The sequence below is a fragment of the Anneissia japonica genome, unplaced genomic scaffold (genome assembly GCF_011630105.1).
Source record: "Anneissia japonica isolate Jap-2015-1 unplaced genomic scaffold, ASM1163010v1 scaffold4058_len632159_cov189, whole genome shotgun sequence".
Classification (NCBI taxonomy): domain Eukaryota; kingdom Metazoa; phylum Echinodermata; class Crinoidea; order Comatulida; family Comatulidae; genus Anneissia; species Anneissia japonica.
Window position 1 is genome coordinate 378,952 of NW_022735300.1, and position 15,017 is coordinate 393,968.

At 34.6% G+C, this 15,017-nt stretch overlaps 1 protein-coding gene across 1 annotated transcript in view; it reads left to right on the plus strand.

The window, feature by feature from the left end:
- Positions 1-731: 731 nt before the first annotated feature.
- The window catches only part of LOC117116541 (tyrosine-protein kinase SRK2-like), a gene marked incomplete in the record, with an annotated part of 39,133 nt that continues 24,847 nt past the window's right edge, over positions 732-15,017 (plus strand). Inside the window, 2 exon segments of the mRNA XM_033260597.1 lie at positions 732-863; positions 10,694-10,827. Coding sequence (XP_033116488.1) covers positions 10,778-10,827 — 50 coding nt within the window.

A 15,017-nucleotide genomic window follows, 5' to 3' on the forward strand; every position in this document is an offset into this window, starting at 1 on the left:
TCCTTTTTATTCTTGTCTTTATTTTTCTCTTCTCTTTTTCTTTTTCTTTCCTTTTCTTTTATTCTTCTTTCTCTTTCCCTCCCTCTCCCCTCTTTCTTTTCTCTTATTACCCAGCCCGGTACGAAGACTTGGTCAGCCCGGTAAAAACCATCAGGGGAGGGGCAGTTTCCCCCTGGCCCCACCCCCTCCCGCGCCTGTTACGACACTGGCTAACACGCCAATCATCCCCCAATGAAAAAAACTTTTCTACGCCATTGCTTCTAAATCAAGGATATGCCTATGGGCTTCTTTTCGATAGTACATTAGACTGCCTTAATGACATTGTATTTGATGATTATGACGGCGTGCAATGTATCAGTATTATTGTAGCATGGTTAAAATTAAATTCCGGCACGATTATAATCGAATGTGGTTATTTAATTTGTAGAAGTCGTTTAATGACGAATGTGCATCTTTTTAGCTAGCTGTGTTAGTTCGAAGCTAACTCCGGCGTAGTATGAATTCATTAGAAGATTGAAAACATTAACAAACATTAACACCATTCATTTTGAAAAGGAGCCGCCCCCTCCCCCTCTCACCCGTTTAGTTTGTAAAAGTAATCTCGAAAAAACCCCATCTTGTAAAGAAGACTATTTAAGGTTTAACGGTAGCTATAGTTGTCTCAGATGTGATCAAGGTAATTCAACAATCGTTGTGATATTCAGGTAAGCATCAGTAGCGCCCTCAATATGGTGAAATTGTCATTGTATTGGAGTAGTGAAGCGGTGATATTTATTGAGGCGAAGATCACAAAAGAAATTTGCATGATTTTGTACGAAACCGTTCCGTTTTCTTCCGTGTATGCGATATAATCAATGGCGAATGTAAGTTTAAATAATCTGATCATTTATGTCAAATTAATAATTCACTTTAATGTATGTTTTTATGGTTAATTAAGAATGTCATTTATGATGTGTGTATGTTGGGATATCTTGTTTTTGTGTCTGGGCAGGTCAGCCTAGGCATAGGCCTAGCTTGCCTAGCCTAGGCCTAATGCTGCTGGTCTGGCCGTGCAAAACGAAAACTATTAGGCTTACAGTAGTCCTGATGGTAAGGCCTCTCGGCCCTAGGCATAGGCCCCTACTCTACTAGGATAGGGTAGCCTGCCTTGTACCTCTGCTTATAACCAGGGGTAGACCTAGGTATACTGTGTGTAGGTCTATGATTAGAAATTAGTCTATCCTAGGCCTAGGTTATTTGTGTTTTTAATTCTCCACTGAATCCACAAAGGAACACACAAATAACATTTAGGCCTATAGGCAAATATTAAGGGCACATACGCATAGAAAAAATTATTAGATATCATTATCACTCTCTTTAAAAAAAAAAATTGATGAGGGTGGGAGGTTTTTTTTCAACGATCCGATCAGCCCACTGGCCGGGTCTCTTTAGGGATGGACCGCATTGTTGCATATTTTTAGCCACAGCTGTGGAACACGCGAGTCTTCACGCTGTGTATCAACGATCCGATCAGCCCACTCAGTGGGCGGGTCTCTAGGGACGGACCACCGTGTTGTCTATTTTTAGCCGCAGTTAACGAGCTGTTTATTTTTAGCAACAGTAAACAACAAGAATGGGCTTTGCATTTTCAACTTTACTGCGATCCCAGTGTCTGATCTAAACAATTGGAAGAGTTTGAAGTCTGCTGATATCGGAGCCAATTCCTTTATATGTTGTGAGCATTTCATAGTTACCAACCGTCTCGCATCGTGCAGGACGGTCCCACATTTCAAAGTGATGTTGATGAAACACGCATTTTGCAGAAACACATACATGATCATAAATTTGTCACGCATTTACTACAAGTCTATGCGTGATAACAAATTCAGGGGAAAATGTGTTTTAAATTAGAAGAAATGGTTTTATTAAGTATATAAAGAAGGTCATGCAGTAGCTTGAGTCAGTACAGTAGAGAGCTTTCGTTATCTCGTTCGAGAATCAGTTCAGCAGGGAAAACTTCTCTTTCCCCACCAAAACAACCCAGCCAACCACGCACTTAGTACAATTTAGTCACGTGCGGTCTTGCACGTTCACTGTCACAACCAACCGTTGATGTGACTAGAACCGTCCCACACCGGGGTTCCGCCCCTGGAAACCCAGGGCCCTGGCACCCACTCCCCCATTTAACTGGTGTATTCACGCATTTCAAATCTCTCAGGTAGGTAACTATGACATTTGTTTTTTGCGAAGTTGTTTTTATGCAGTTGAAATGAATGATGCGACAAAAAATAAATATAAAAAGTATAAAATTATTCCCACATCAATATTCCAAAATGTTTGATGCGGACCAAAGTGATAAATCTAATAAATTTTTCTATGTGCCCTAAAGAATTGTTAAAACTCATTGGATATTTTTCAAATGGTAACGCAATCTAATGTATTGATTGGTGGAACTGCTGGGTTCACCTTATTGTTAAAACTTCAGCCTCTTTATCGCTGGGTTCGCAAGTTTAAAGACATCCCTTCCAGGAGATCTGTTTTTTCCCTGTACATGGTGATAGCCATCGGCACTGATTTCTGTGAAACAATTGATAATAAAGTAGTGAAAACATGTAAATATTATGAATTTACGGGAGATTGGTTATTTTCCCAGAGATTCTTGCTTGCGTGTGGGAGGCCACCCTATTTCCGAGACACTCCCACTATTTCAAGCAGACTTGGGACCCCTACTCGTAATTCACTAGGGCATGTCAGAACAACATACATTTCCTTTATTAAAAAAAACACAAAAAAAAAATAAGCTAAATAAACAGTTCTTCCTACCAATGTACCATACCATACAAAATAGGTATTTTGTTACAAAATAGGTATTTTGTTACTGTAGGTGGGTAAATCAAGTAGAAATAAATAGGTTTACTTTTAAAGAAGCTTTTACAGTGAAAACAAACTGTTCTAAATTCATTGTGTTAGGGCTGAAACCTACAGTAGGCATTTCAATTGCTTAGTTATTAGCCTTCAGTTCATTCCTAGACCATTTAGTGTTCTCACAAACTTCTGTTTAACTGGAATTATCCAACTTTAAGGGCACATAGAAAAAATGGTTAAATTATCACTCCTTTCGCTTCGCGTCAACAATTTGGTGTGGGGATAAAAAACAATTTTTTTTCGTTCATTACTTACTTCAACAACATAAAACAAAAACAATGCAATTTTGTGACTAGAAATACATTTTCTTTAAAAAACAATGAAATTGAACCAGTTTTTATACAATATTAAAATATTCTTGCCAAATAAAAACAGTCCATCCCTCATTAATAAAATTAAAAGCAATATTCTATTGTTCTGATTAAATTTAAAAAAAATAATCTTAATAATTTTTTCTATGTGCACGAATCCCGCCAATTGATAGAATAGCCTCCTCCTGTAGGAGATCTGCCTCAAAAGTTGCTTTGTTTACCATAAAGCCAACATTCTACAACCATTTATTTTGAGAGTTAAAGATGATTGTTGCAGGAATAGAAATTTAATTGGTTACACACAATGGTGAATAGTTGAGTGTATAAGAGTTAAGGTACTATGGAGCAGATAGCCAATGAATGAATTCCTATATTGAACTTTGAGATGACCAAGTCTACTGGATTATAGAATTATGCAGTTGGATGAATTATTATTCTTTCAAGATAGACTTTCCCTTTTCAGCGCAATTTTAGATTGGACATAAGAATTGTAAGGTACTTTCAGTGGTACAGTAGTAACTACAGTAGTACTGTAAGCTTCTCAAAAAAAGATCTTCCTGCTTTTCTTCTCCCACAGTTGTTGTGGATTGTGTAAGTATAAATCCTATCTGTTATGAGCTAGAAATTATTCACTGAATTTATTTATATTTTATGTACAGTAACATCTCCCAATTACGAACCTGCCATTTACAAACTCACAATTTTACAAAGCCAATTTGTGGCGATGACATCATTACGAACAATCTTTTTTAACTTAAAAAACACTTAAAATTGTATGTAAAAGTCTTCAAAAATAATATTAAATGTTACATCAGCTTAGAAATAAAACATGTAAACCAATAATGTGACATAAAACTAAGTTTAAAGCAAGAAATAGCTATCGTTTTTTAGCCAAGATATATTACATTTGAGCTGTGCATGCTTTTTCAGGCATACTGTACAGTAAATCTCACTTTTTGTTCATTAGGGATGCTTCGCATGGATTCGCGATCTTTATAAAGAGAATAGTAACACTACTTTTGGTCATCAGTTGGTCATGTTTTCATTTCACTTTAAATGAACACTACACAGTCAGCACAGGCAATTTTGGCTTCTGTAAAGTATTATTTTGTGTAGAAAACAGTAAAATCCAAGTCAATTTTCGTAATGAAATGTTGCTGCCATGGCAAGGCTTAGGCCTGCCTAACCCTGTACTTTGCAACACAGGCCTAAGTCTACCCTCACCACACTGAGATGCTATGGTAATTTGAACTCTCTGAATTTAATACAAATTTTCTCATTTGTGAACATCTGTTCGGACAGAGGGGCACTGTACGTAATTGGGAGATGTTACTATAAGTTTATTAACTTACAAATAAAAAATTTGAATGAAGTATTTTCTTTAACAATTAACGGACAGTAAAAAATACTGTATTCTTTTGTATAGACTTTGCTGCTAATTTACAGATTTCTGTTGGAAACTGTCTGTAAATTAGCATAATTTCTTTTCAATACAAGTCCTTTTAATGAGCTTTTTAAAATTTTAATTTCAATTTTTGAATATTTTTCCAATTGTTTTGACAGACAGTACTGTATATATTTAACAGGTCTTTTTTTCTAAAATATTTATTGCTGCTTAAAGTTTATTTTTCCAAATTAAGATTTTTACAATTTTATTTAAAATGTTATGTCCTTATTGCAGTTGAGAAGATTCAACTTTTACAGTGCTTTATTTTCAAAAGCTTTTGGTTCAAAAGCTGTTCACCATCCCACACATACACATTCCCCCTTTTTAATTATCAAACCTTGAAACTCATATTTTTTACTCGATCCAGTCACGATCATCCACATTTTAGCCCTAGTCATCAATAACCATGTTCAGAATTGTTAGCCTACTTAAGCTCTATGGATTGTTTCCTCCCCCCTTCCTCTGGTTGTGGGACAAGAGCCATGTGACTCAGTGTCTTCATGTTACTACTGTACAGTATACTGTATACTTATAAATTTATCGTGTTGATAATGCTTGCCCAAGCAATGTCTGCCGTGTCATAACACAAAACCCAGCCCTACTATAAGGAGGCCCCAACTTCCACTTACTCCTACCTAGCACTCACAGGAGAGACTTGACCAGTCTTGTGAGCCATGAAATTACGTAGGGAGATTACCCTCCCCTCTTTGTGAGCAATAATACTTTGCCGACACGCAAGGGCCCTCAATTTTTCTCTTCCCCAGGTCTACTGTATGACTAGTTAGCAACCAACTGTCCTTGTATTTGAACCCTATGTTTACATTAGCCTTGTTTACATGGCCGTTTGCTATCAGATAGGTAACACGGATGATCTCCAGTCGCACGTCTACACAAAAAAAACGACTATCGATTGTACCAGGAAGTCACATGATTAAAACTGAAAAAATGCACGCATTGTTGGTGCTTGTTTTAAAAAACCCTTTGTCAAAAAAATTTTAAAATGTATGTAAGTGATAAAAACATAATTTTTCAAATGATAATAGTGTATTAACACCGCTGCGATGCAGAGGTAACTGCGTAGATCATCGTGGTTACTGATCCATTATGCGGAGTTACTAACTCCGTTTACACAGCCACTTAACACCAATATTAACTGATAAACGTGATCATCACGGTGATCTCCTACCATGTACAGTAAACGAGACTATTACTCCCTTATTAAACAGTGCATGCTACAGCTGTTACAGTATACCCTTGTAAAGTTAACCCAGATTGATGCCTTATTGTGTTTGTCTCTGTTTGTTTTTTTATATAAAGCCAAAAAAAAAAAAAAAAATGTGTTGACTCAAGTCTGAGTCCAAAATCATGCAAATCTAGCATCTGCTATCTTCTAGACCTAATCAACTGCTAATATAGTACAAAGCCTGTAGGCCAATATAGCAAATATCACAACTGTTGCAATGCTACATGCATCCATCGGCATACAGTATGGGATTTATTGCTAGTTCATGAAAAAAACCTTGTTTTCTCGCTTTTGCGACACTGGATCATTAGCACTAATATATTAAATTTTACTCAAAATCTGGTGAAAAATTATTTTCAACACATGTTCAAAATATCAAAGGAAGGGGAGGAATAGAAAGCTTGCACACTTTGCAACGATATCTTTCGGCAACGAAAACATTCATGCCCAGAAATACTTACAGTAGGAAACAAAAATTTCCCAAGATCTCAAAACAATTTTAATAGAAAAGGCCAAAGGCGCTGAGCTGTCAAGCCACGACCAGATCTAGGCCTAGCCTATTCTTTACTACTGTGCAACTAAGTGGTTGCTTGGACAATAAATAAAAACATGCAAAAGTCTAGCCATCGCTTTAAAGCCGGTACATAACTAGACATTTTACGCTTCGTTACGGTTTTAGGCCAACTGTGAACAAAATATTTTCTTTTTTTTTCCACAAAATTTACCTCGATTGTATTACTGTACATAGAGGGCACGTGTTTGGACATTTTTCCAGAGCCGTAGATAGAAAGAGTTGGGCCAACTCGGTTTCACAGGATTCGATGTACGCGCGTGTGATTGGGTGGATCCCAATCGCATGACTTACATGTTGTCACCAAACCAAAACATTAAAGCTATACACGCGTTTGGTAACGACATGGCGTCTATGCGCCAAGTTGGCCAAACTCTCTCTATCTACGGATCTGCATTTTTCATATCCATACAGTAGTATGGATTTGCTCGACCTGTCCGCGCATTATCGTGTGAATCGGATACACAAATTATTTACAAATAAATATTTATTTAAACTGAATTATTTTTGTTAAATTTACTTCAATATACATTTGGTTAGTATTTATTCCATCATTACTTTGAATATTTTTTGTTTGGCAAGCTTGCCATCATACTATTGTGGTTCCTACAAGGCCTTTGGTTTGAGGCCTATCCTATTTCAGGTATTACTAAAAACACTAAAAAAAAAAGTCTGACCGGCCGACTGATGATCTCGATTTTTTCCATTTAAGTGCAACACAACAATTTTTTATTTTGGCCTAATGATGTTTGAATAATTACTTACTTATTTATTAGACACTACTGACAGTCACCCTAAGATTAGCCTTTGAACTTGTAAGTGGTTTTGACATGCTAACATATTAATTCAAACTATATGCACATCTTAACTATAATTCATAACATTAATACAGTATGCAGAGTATCATTGATTGATTTTAGAGTAAGTTGTTGAAATCTGTTAAAATATTCATTCTTTTTCACACCATTACCTAGGAATCGGAAATCGGCAAAAACGAAATCGGTTATGCTAAGGCCATTCTTAAGAGCTTGGGGAAAACCTAATTTACTGATTTAAAAAAAAAATATTTGTGGATTCTATTAATAACATAATAATCTTAGTTATGATTTCATCCCTCTGTTTACTGATTTTGAAGATTATAAATAAAGTCTGTAAATCATTCGCTGTACAGGTTAAATACTTTTTATTTTTTAGTCAAGTAAAAAATGAAATATAATATTCAGAAAATACCTGCGAAGCCCGTCTAAACTAAATACTATGGAAGAGAAATGATTTACCATACTGTACAGTGGGTGTAGCTACTACATACTGGCTTTAAAATATACTTTGGAAACTTCCTGGTTTATTTTTAGATATCCACAATCTACTTGAAGTTTGAACAATATTGATAGTACAGTGTATACAACTTGTTTGTATTTTGTAATCTTTTGTGATTTAAGGTTGATTCTATATCTGCCTGAAGGTATGTATTTTATTTTTATTTTTATTTAAATAGAGGTCTTTCTCTAATTAAAGTTCCCTCCAATTAAAGTCCACCTCCAGTTATAGACACTTTTCATCAGCCCCTGGTGAATAATTGTCTCTATGATGGTTATTTTTTTTAGACAAACAGTGCTATAAGAGCATGGAAACCCAGGCCCCAAAAGTCAATTGGAGGGAGAACTGTATTTGTTTTTTAGCTTTTCTTGTCTTCTCTCCAGTCCGTCCTTCAAGCATTTTTTTTATTTTTTATTTGTTCCTTTCTGCTTATTCCTTCTTGGTTTACATTTAATCTCTACATTTTTCAGTAATTCTAATTGGCTGGTCGAATTGGGGAGCGACAGTGTAGCGATGTTAAGGAAACCAGGTTTTTAGTCTACTGTGAGACTTGCGCTGGTGAAAGGAGGGGGTTTAAAAACTTATTTTATAGGCTTCTTGGTAAATGTATTTTGCAAATAGCCAACCCTATTTTCAATATTTTGGGTCGGTCAAGGTTGTTTTTTATTTTATTTGCCATTGTTAAGTGTATCCATCTCATCTCCCTCCCCTCCTTATTTTCTCCTTATTGCTGCGAAGCAGCCAATTCATATTCATGACAGCAATTTGACCTCTGAAAGGCCATTGTTTTTCAAAAAACAAGGGCCTAAGACTACTGAAAAGCGGAGTTTCCTTCTTTCGTTCTGCCGGGTAAAATCAATTACTTTAGGCGACGTTTGTAGACTAACCTACACGTACCAACGTCCGCATGTGGCGACGTACGAGTATTACTATTCAGTGTTTTTACTATATTTCTAGGTTTCCTATTTCTACGTTTAATCGGCCCATGTCTCAGCCACAATATTTTGAGGCCAATATTATTTACGAACCAAGTTAAACTTATTTACTAGCCTATTTCAGCGTGCTAATTATTACATTTAGGCGACGCTTGTTGTAGACTGGCATACACGGTACCAACGCTCGTTTTTACTATGTTTCTACGTCAGCTCGTCAGTGTTAAGGGGGGTTTTTATGGTTCGGTCATATTATTTGTTATATTTTTATTATTCATTATTTTCACTTGACTCGCATAAATAATTTTGTTCAAAGAACATTTATATGCAGTTGTACTTCGCAGCACTTCACTTGCAATTTGCAATTTCTAGTACTATACCCATAAGTTCTCACTCTCCATTATCTATTCTTTTCACTGTTTACTGTTTTCATAGTATTTTGCCATTTTATCCATAAAGTGCTATTAATAGTCTCAGGAAGAATGAACAAAAATCCCAAAAGAATTAAAGGATATTGTTTAGTCGTTCATTATTACTTAGTACCAGTTTGGAAAGCTATCTTGAAAGTAGGACTTTTATTGGTCTATTTGTTACATGGTCCAGGATTTCCTTGTGTTTATTGGTTTCCTATGTAACCCTACTCAGCAACCAGGAGTCAAAATGATCATCCGCTTAAAGTGCAAACATCAATAACATTTTTCAGAATCATTTCTTACATATCATTTCTTACAGATTGCATTCGTTGTATAGTTGTATAATGGTATCCTACTGTACTTAAAAAAAATATATATTTGGCTTTGTTGGCACTGAACAGAAGAATATGCAGATTGGTTTTGTTACTGGTTGGTTTCCTGTCTTTAAAACAATAATTCTGATTATGAAATATTAGCTACAATACAATATAAATATAAAAATTACTGTACTGTATATACACTTTACAACAGCAATAACAATAACAACAGTAGTAATAATAGTAGTAATAATAATAAAAGAAATAATAATAATAAGTAATAGTAACAATAAATAATTATAGTAACTAATAATAATAAGCTAAAAGTAATAATAATAATAATAGTAGTAGTAACATAAATAGTAATAATAACAATAACAACAACAATAACAATAATAATAATTACTAAATCTTGTATTATGTAAGTGCTCTGCAGTAGAACAATAACAACTTAATGTATGAGCTGTTCGATTATAAAAAATATCGGAAATAAATTTAAGAACATAAAGCCTATGAAGTTTATATACATCAAGAATTTTAAGTTGGTTAAATAGAGGGGGTGAGTGTGCTCTAAAATCTGAAAAACTTATACATCGAGCAATCATTTTTTGGGAATTCAAAATAGGAATTAGGTACGACACAAAAGTACTTCCCCATACCTCAATTCCATAAGTAATATTTGGAAATATGAAGGAATTATAAAGCATAACTAATGTTTTCATGGGAACAAAATGTCTTAATCTAAACAAAATTCCAGCTTTTTTCCTGATTTTTTCATTAATATTTTGAATATGACAAATGACCATGTCCAAGTGCAGACCAATGATCTTTACCAGTACCAAAATATATGGTATTAATTTTTACTTCCTCCTCTGGCAGTGCAACAACAAAGTTGAGTGAGTGATGGTTCTGTCATTTTTAAATTATGCTCTTTATACCACAGTTAGAACCATGGTTGTGATTTGCCCATATTGATGTCTTGTCACACATTAATTATGGCAAATTGTTTTGTTTAAATAATAAACAATGAAATTTTATTGTAGACAAAATTTGACAGACTTACAGTAGCTGTTGTTGAAATGGGTGTTATTATAATTATGTGACAAAAAATCCTGGTGTTCTGACAGGATTCGACCCAATGATCTTGTGATTAGAAGGAAAGCGTCTTGCCACCAATCTTCAGTTTCCATGTGCAGTGATAGTGTTTAATTACTATGGTTTTTTTCTTTCTGTATTAGGTTTTCGTTGACGTTCAGTAGCAGGGGAGCAGTCTCTAATGACCAGTGTTTCATTCTAGGTTTGCTGAATGCTGCAAATAAACAATGGGTTGTATCCACAGCAGTGACAGTAGCCCCAGTACCAAGTACACCCCGCATTTCGATACTTGGAGTATGTATTATACTATCTTATCTGAGATTAATCAGTGGACCTTTTGGTTTTTACACAGTGATGATCTTCACTTTATTTTATTTATTAGAACATATTTGAATATATTTATACAGGAAACATATCAGGAGGGCGCAACAACCTATTTTACCCATGGTCCTGTTTTGTGATACAAAATTGCAGTATATAAAAATATACAAGATCTAAATGTGAAATTCAGATGACATAAAGAAAAGGTCGAAATTTGTAATATAATGTGGTCCTTGATAGGTACTTAACACTGCAGTTAGTAAATAAAATTGAAAAAATGAATTGCTTTTAAATCCTCAATATGTCTACAGAACATTCCATTGTCTCTTACTTCAGACAATGGGCATCTTGAATAACAAAGCGTGTCCTGGTACAGACGTAACAATAGTGCGTTGCCATTACATCCACGCTGTATGCACAATTTCAAAGTCTGTGGTCCAGTCCAATGGGCATACTGTAGATGATTTTCTGGATAAGGATCAATGACTTGTGTTTTCCCCATAATACAAAGAATTATGAGTCAAGTCTAGAGAATGCTGCACTGTTTGTCTACCTTTATACTATACTTGGGTTTAAAACTTAACCAAGCTTTACCATTTCCCCTTATACTTGTTAGTGGGCGGAGTGCAAATTGCAAGGCAAAGCATCATTTTGTCTAATTTGCACAAAGTGACATAAACATAACTTTGCTCATGGGAATTTTCAAACAATGCAGACTTCTCAAGTACTACGGAAATTCCATAGTTAGGCCTACAGTAGTTGTTACAGAAATTTTTCCTAATTTTACGGATGTAAGGAAATAGACAAAAATACAACGGATATTTGTCATAGGCCCATAAATGCATAAGTCTACAGTTCAGAACAAATGACTTTTCCATCAGGGTCTTTGGTTACATTATTCCTAAAACTCATACTTGTTAGATTTCTGTAAAGTATTAAAAAAGAAATTATTGTGAAAACTAAGAAAAGTGGTCCGTAAATCTTCATCACGTACCGATTGTTTGAAATTTTACATCGAATTATGGACAATTGGGCTCAAAGACGATCGGGTCCAGGACAGTTGGGCCCATTTTCAGGACAATGAGACCCAATTTGAAAAAGTGGGCCTGATCGTCCAGAAAAGTGACCCATAAATTTTTATCCTGTCAAGGTTGTTTGAAATTCCACATCGAATCAGACAATTGGGCTCAAAGACGGTCTGGTCCAGGACGATTGGGCCCATTTTCCGGACAATCAGACCCAATTTGAAAAAGTGGGCCTGGTCGTCCAGAAAAGTGACCCATAAATCTTCATCCTGTCCAGGTTGTTTGAAATTTCACGGATGTACCTGCAATTTTGAGCAACTTTATCTTGCACTCAAGGCAAATTATTAGGTGCTACGGAAATTTTTCATTTTATTACGGAAATCTGAAGACATAGTAACGGAAATACATTTTACGAAATTGAGAAGTCTGCAAATAATATTCAATTAATGATGTAGTCTTGTGTATTTTAATGGAAATTAAGAAAATATATTAACTTAAAAAAATTCACAACCTAAAGGATTAACTAGAGCATGTAAACTGCACAATTTCCAATTCACAGTTTAGAATCTGTGGGGAATTTTCTTCCAGAGTTTCGAATCTGCAGAAATTTCTTGCACGGTTTTGAAAATGCAAAAAAACTGACAAACTGCATTTATATTACTGTAGGCCTATAATTAAGGTAATAATTGCTCTAACAAACTACAATGATTTGAGTTACTCTACCATAGCACTACACTTCTTTGAAAATACAACTTGACTAGAATTGTAGAAATTCCTGTGGTGTATGGTCATTCACATACTGGTACACACACACACACACACCCACTAGATGTGAACCGTGCTTAAGTGTCCTTTAACAAGATTCTAAGTCTGTCCACCTCTGAAGGGCTATTACTATTAAATCCATGCCATTCTAGTGTAATTGTAATACCTATTTAAAGATTATATTATTAAAATAGTATTTTCATACAAGAAATAATTGATCCTAGGTAAAAGCAGACCTGTTTGTTTCCTTTGTTTTTTTTTGGTTGGTTAGGTTTCTTTTTATGTTTACAGCTTTGATTTTTTACTTTTGTCTGACCATTTACGTTCATTACTCTGAGATGGCCTCAGTCAGTCAAAACATCAGACTAAAAGCTGTTTTTTACAGCTACATCTAGTGTCAGAGACCAAATGTATTATTACCCTGGTGTGTTACTAATAGCAAAACAGCTTCTAATTGTACATTCACTAATTGTTGCTTTTAATATACTGTAAGATGGATGTTTGAGTTTTGTTCTTCAAAACAGATCATACAATGGCTGTTGGCTTCTATATATTTATCTGTGGTACTACAGGACACAGTAAACATATGTTGTGTGTCACTCTTATGATGATGTCATTCTCACTAAATACACATCTGATGTGTTATATTACATATTAATTGCCAGATTGTTGTGAAATTCTTCCCAAAATCTGTGTCCTGTGTAATGGTTTGTAAACTTGAGAAATGCAGAAAATAAAGGGTCATTTGGCATAGTTTTACATCATAATCTTAAGAGGGAGGAAGTAGTCAAATTAGAATAACCCAGATTTCTTATCAAAATATTTGCATTTTGACAGTGAATATTTAATGACCAGCTTTTAACACAAAAATTATTTGTAATTTATTTATATCCCGGCCAACAGCAAATAGACAAAAGCATTGTTATATTGTTTTTTTAGTTAATATCCAAGTATGTATAAAAATCTGAAATAACACAGAATTATTCAAATGTCTGCATTTACATTTGGCTAGTCATCATACTGTAGTTCAAAGGTCGTGTTATAATATTTACCTCTGTTGAACTTGAGTACCAAATTAAAGTTGTAGATACTTCTCACAGTTTGATTTCCTGGTACAGCTCTGTATTTCCATGATACCTGTTTGAAAAACTGTACTGAAGTTTACATCACATTAATAATAATTTCAAATAAAAACATATACAAGAATTTATGTTGTGAAAAACAATGTTTAACTTGGATGAATCATATGATGTATGAGATTTTCTTTAATGGTATAGTCATGCATTAGTTTTAAGGCTTTGAGTATTTACTACTGTTGAACAATCTAAATATATTTCCTCCATGGTTGAACTTTTGTACCCAATTGAAGTTGTAGAAAATTTACAGTTTGATTTCCTGGTACAGTTCACTTATTTCCATGATACATTATGTATCCTGTATAGAATACTCTACTGAAGTTTACATCATGAAAAATTTCAAATAATAAAAACATTTACAAGAACTTATGTTGTGAAAAACAATGTTTAACTTGGATGAATCATACGATGTAATGAGATTTTTTTATTTTTTTTGGTATAGACTCAATGAATCATAAAACAGGAATGAATTAGTACTGTGGTTATCTGTCTATAGTATTATTCTAAAATTTATTTTGTTTTAAGGAATATCTCTTCCCAAATAATATTTTCTATTTTTCCTCTACTGTGTAGGCCTAAATGTAGTTACAGTTACTGTATTCTGGCTATTACAGAGTGATTTCTATTTCTCCCATTTCCCATTATTACATTATTACTGTCATTCTTTACTTCTTTAACTTTTTTTAACCCTTACCTGAGGTCAGCAATGATAATTTCAATACTATATAAATGTTAAACATTCTCTGCCTTGTTTGCCAATGCAGCTAACTGTGGTAGAGCTCACACCCTAGGCAGCGGGTTAGACCGACTCACCTTAGCTGCAATACAACATGAAAATAAGTGCAAAAAAGACAGTAAGTTTGATGGATGTTGCATGTGGACATAGCATCATGTTTAGTCTGGTTTTTTTTTTTTTACCCTTATATAGAAAGCTTAATATAGAAAGCTTGAAACCTGTTTGATGATGATGGAATCCGAGAACAAAATTCACACACATTTTAATAGCAGTAATGTGTAGTTTACATGTTTGATGGTGTAATTAGTATGCACAAAGCCTACTATAATCAAGTTTACTGTAAACAATGCACGCACATACTGTAAACCACATGTTTTCTACATAGGTCTACAGTGTGTTTGTAAACTACACATGTAATTACTGTCAGTGGCGTATCCAATGGGGGCTTGGGGACGCACGCCCCGCCCCCCTCACAAAAAGCTCG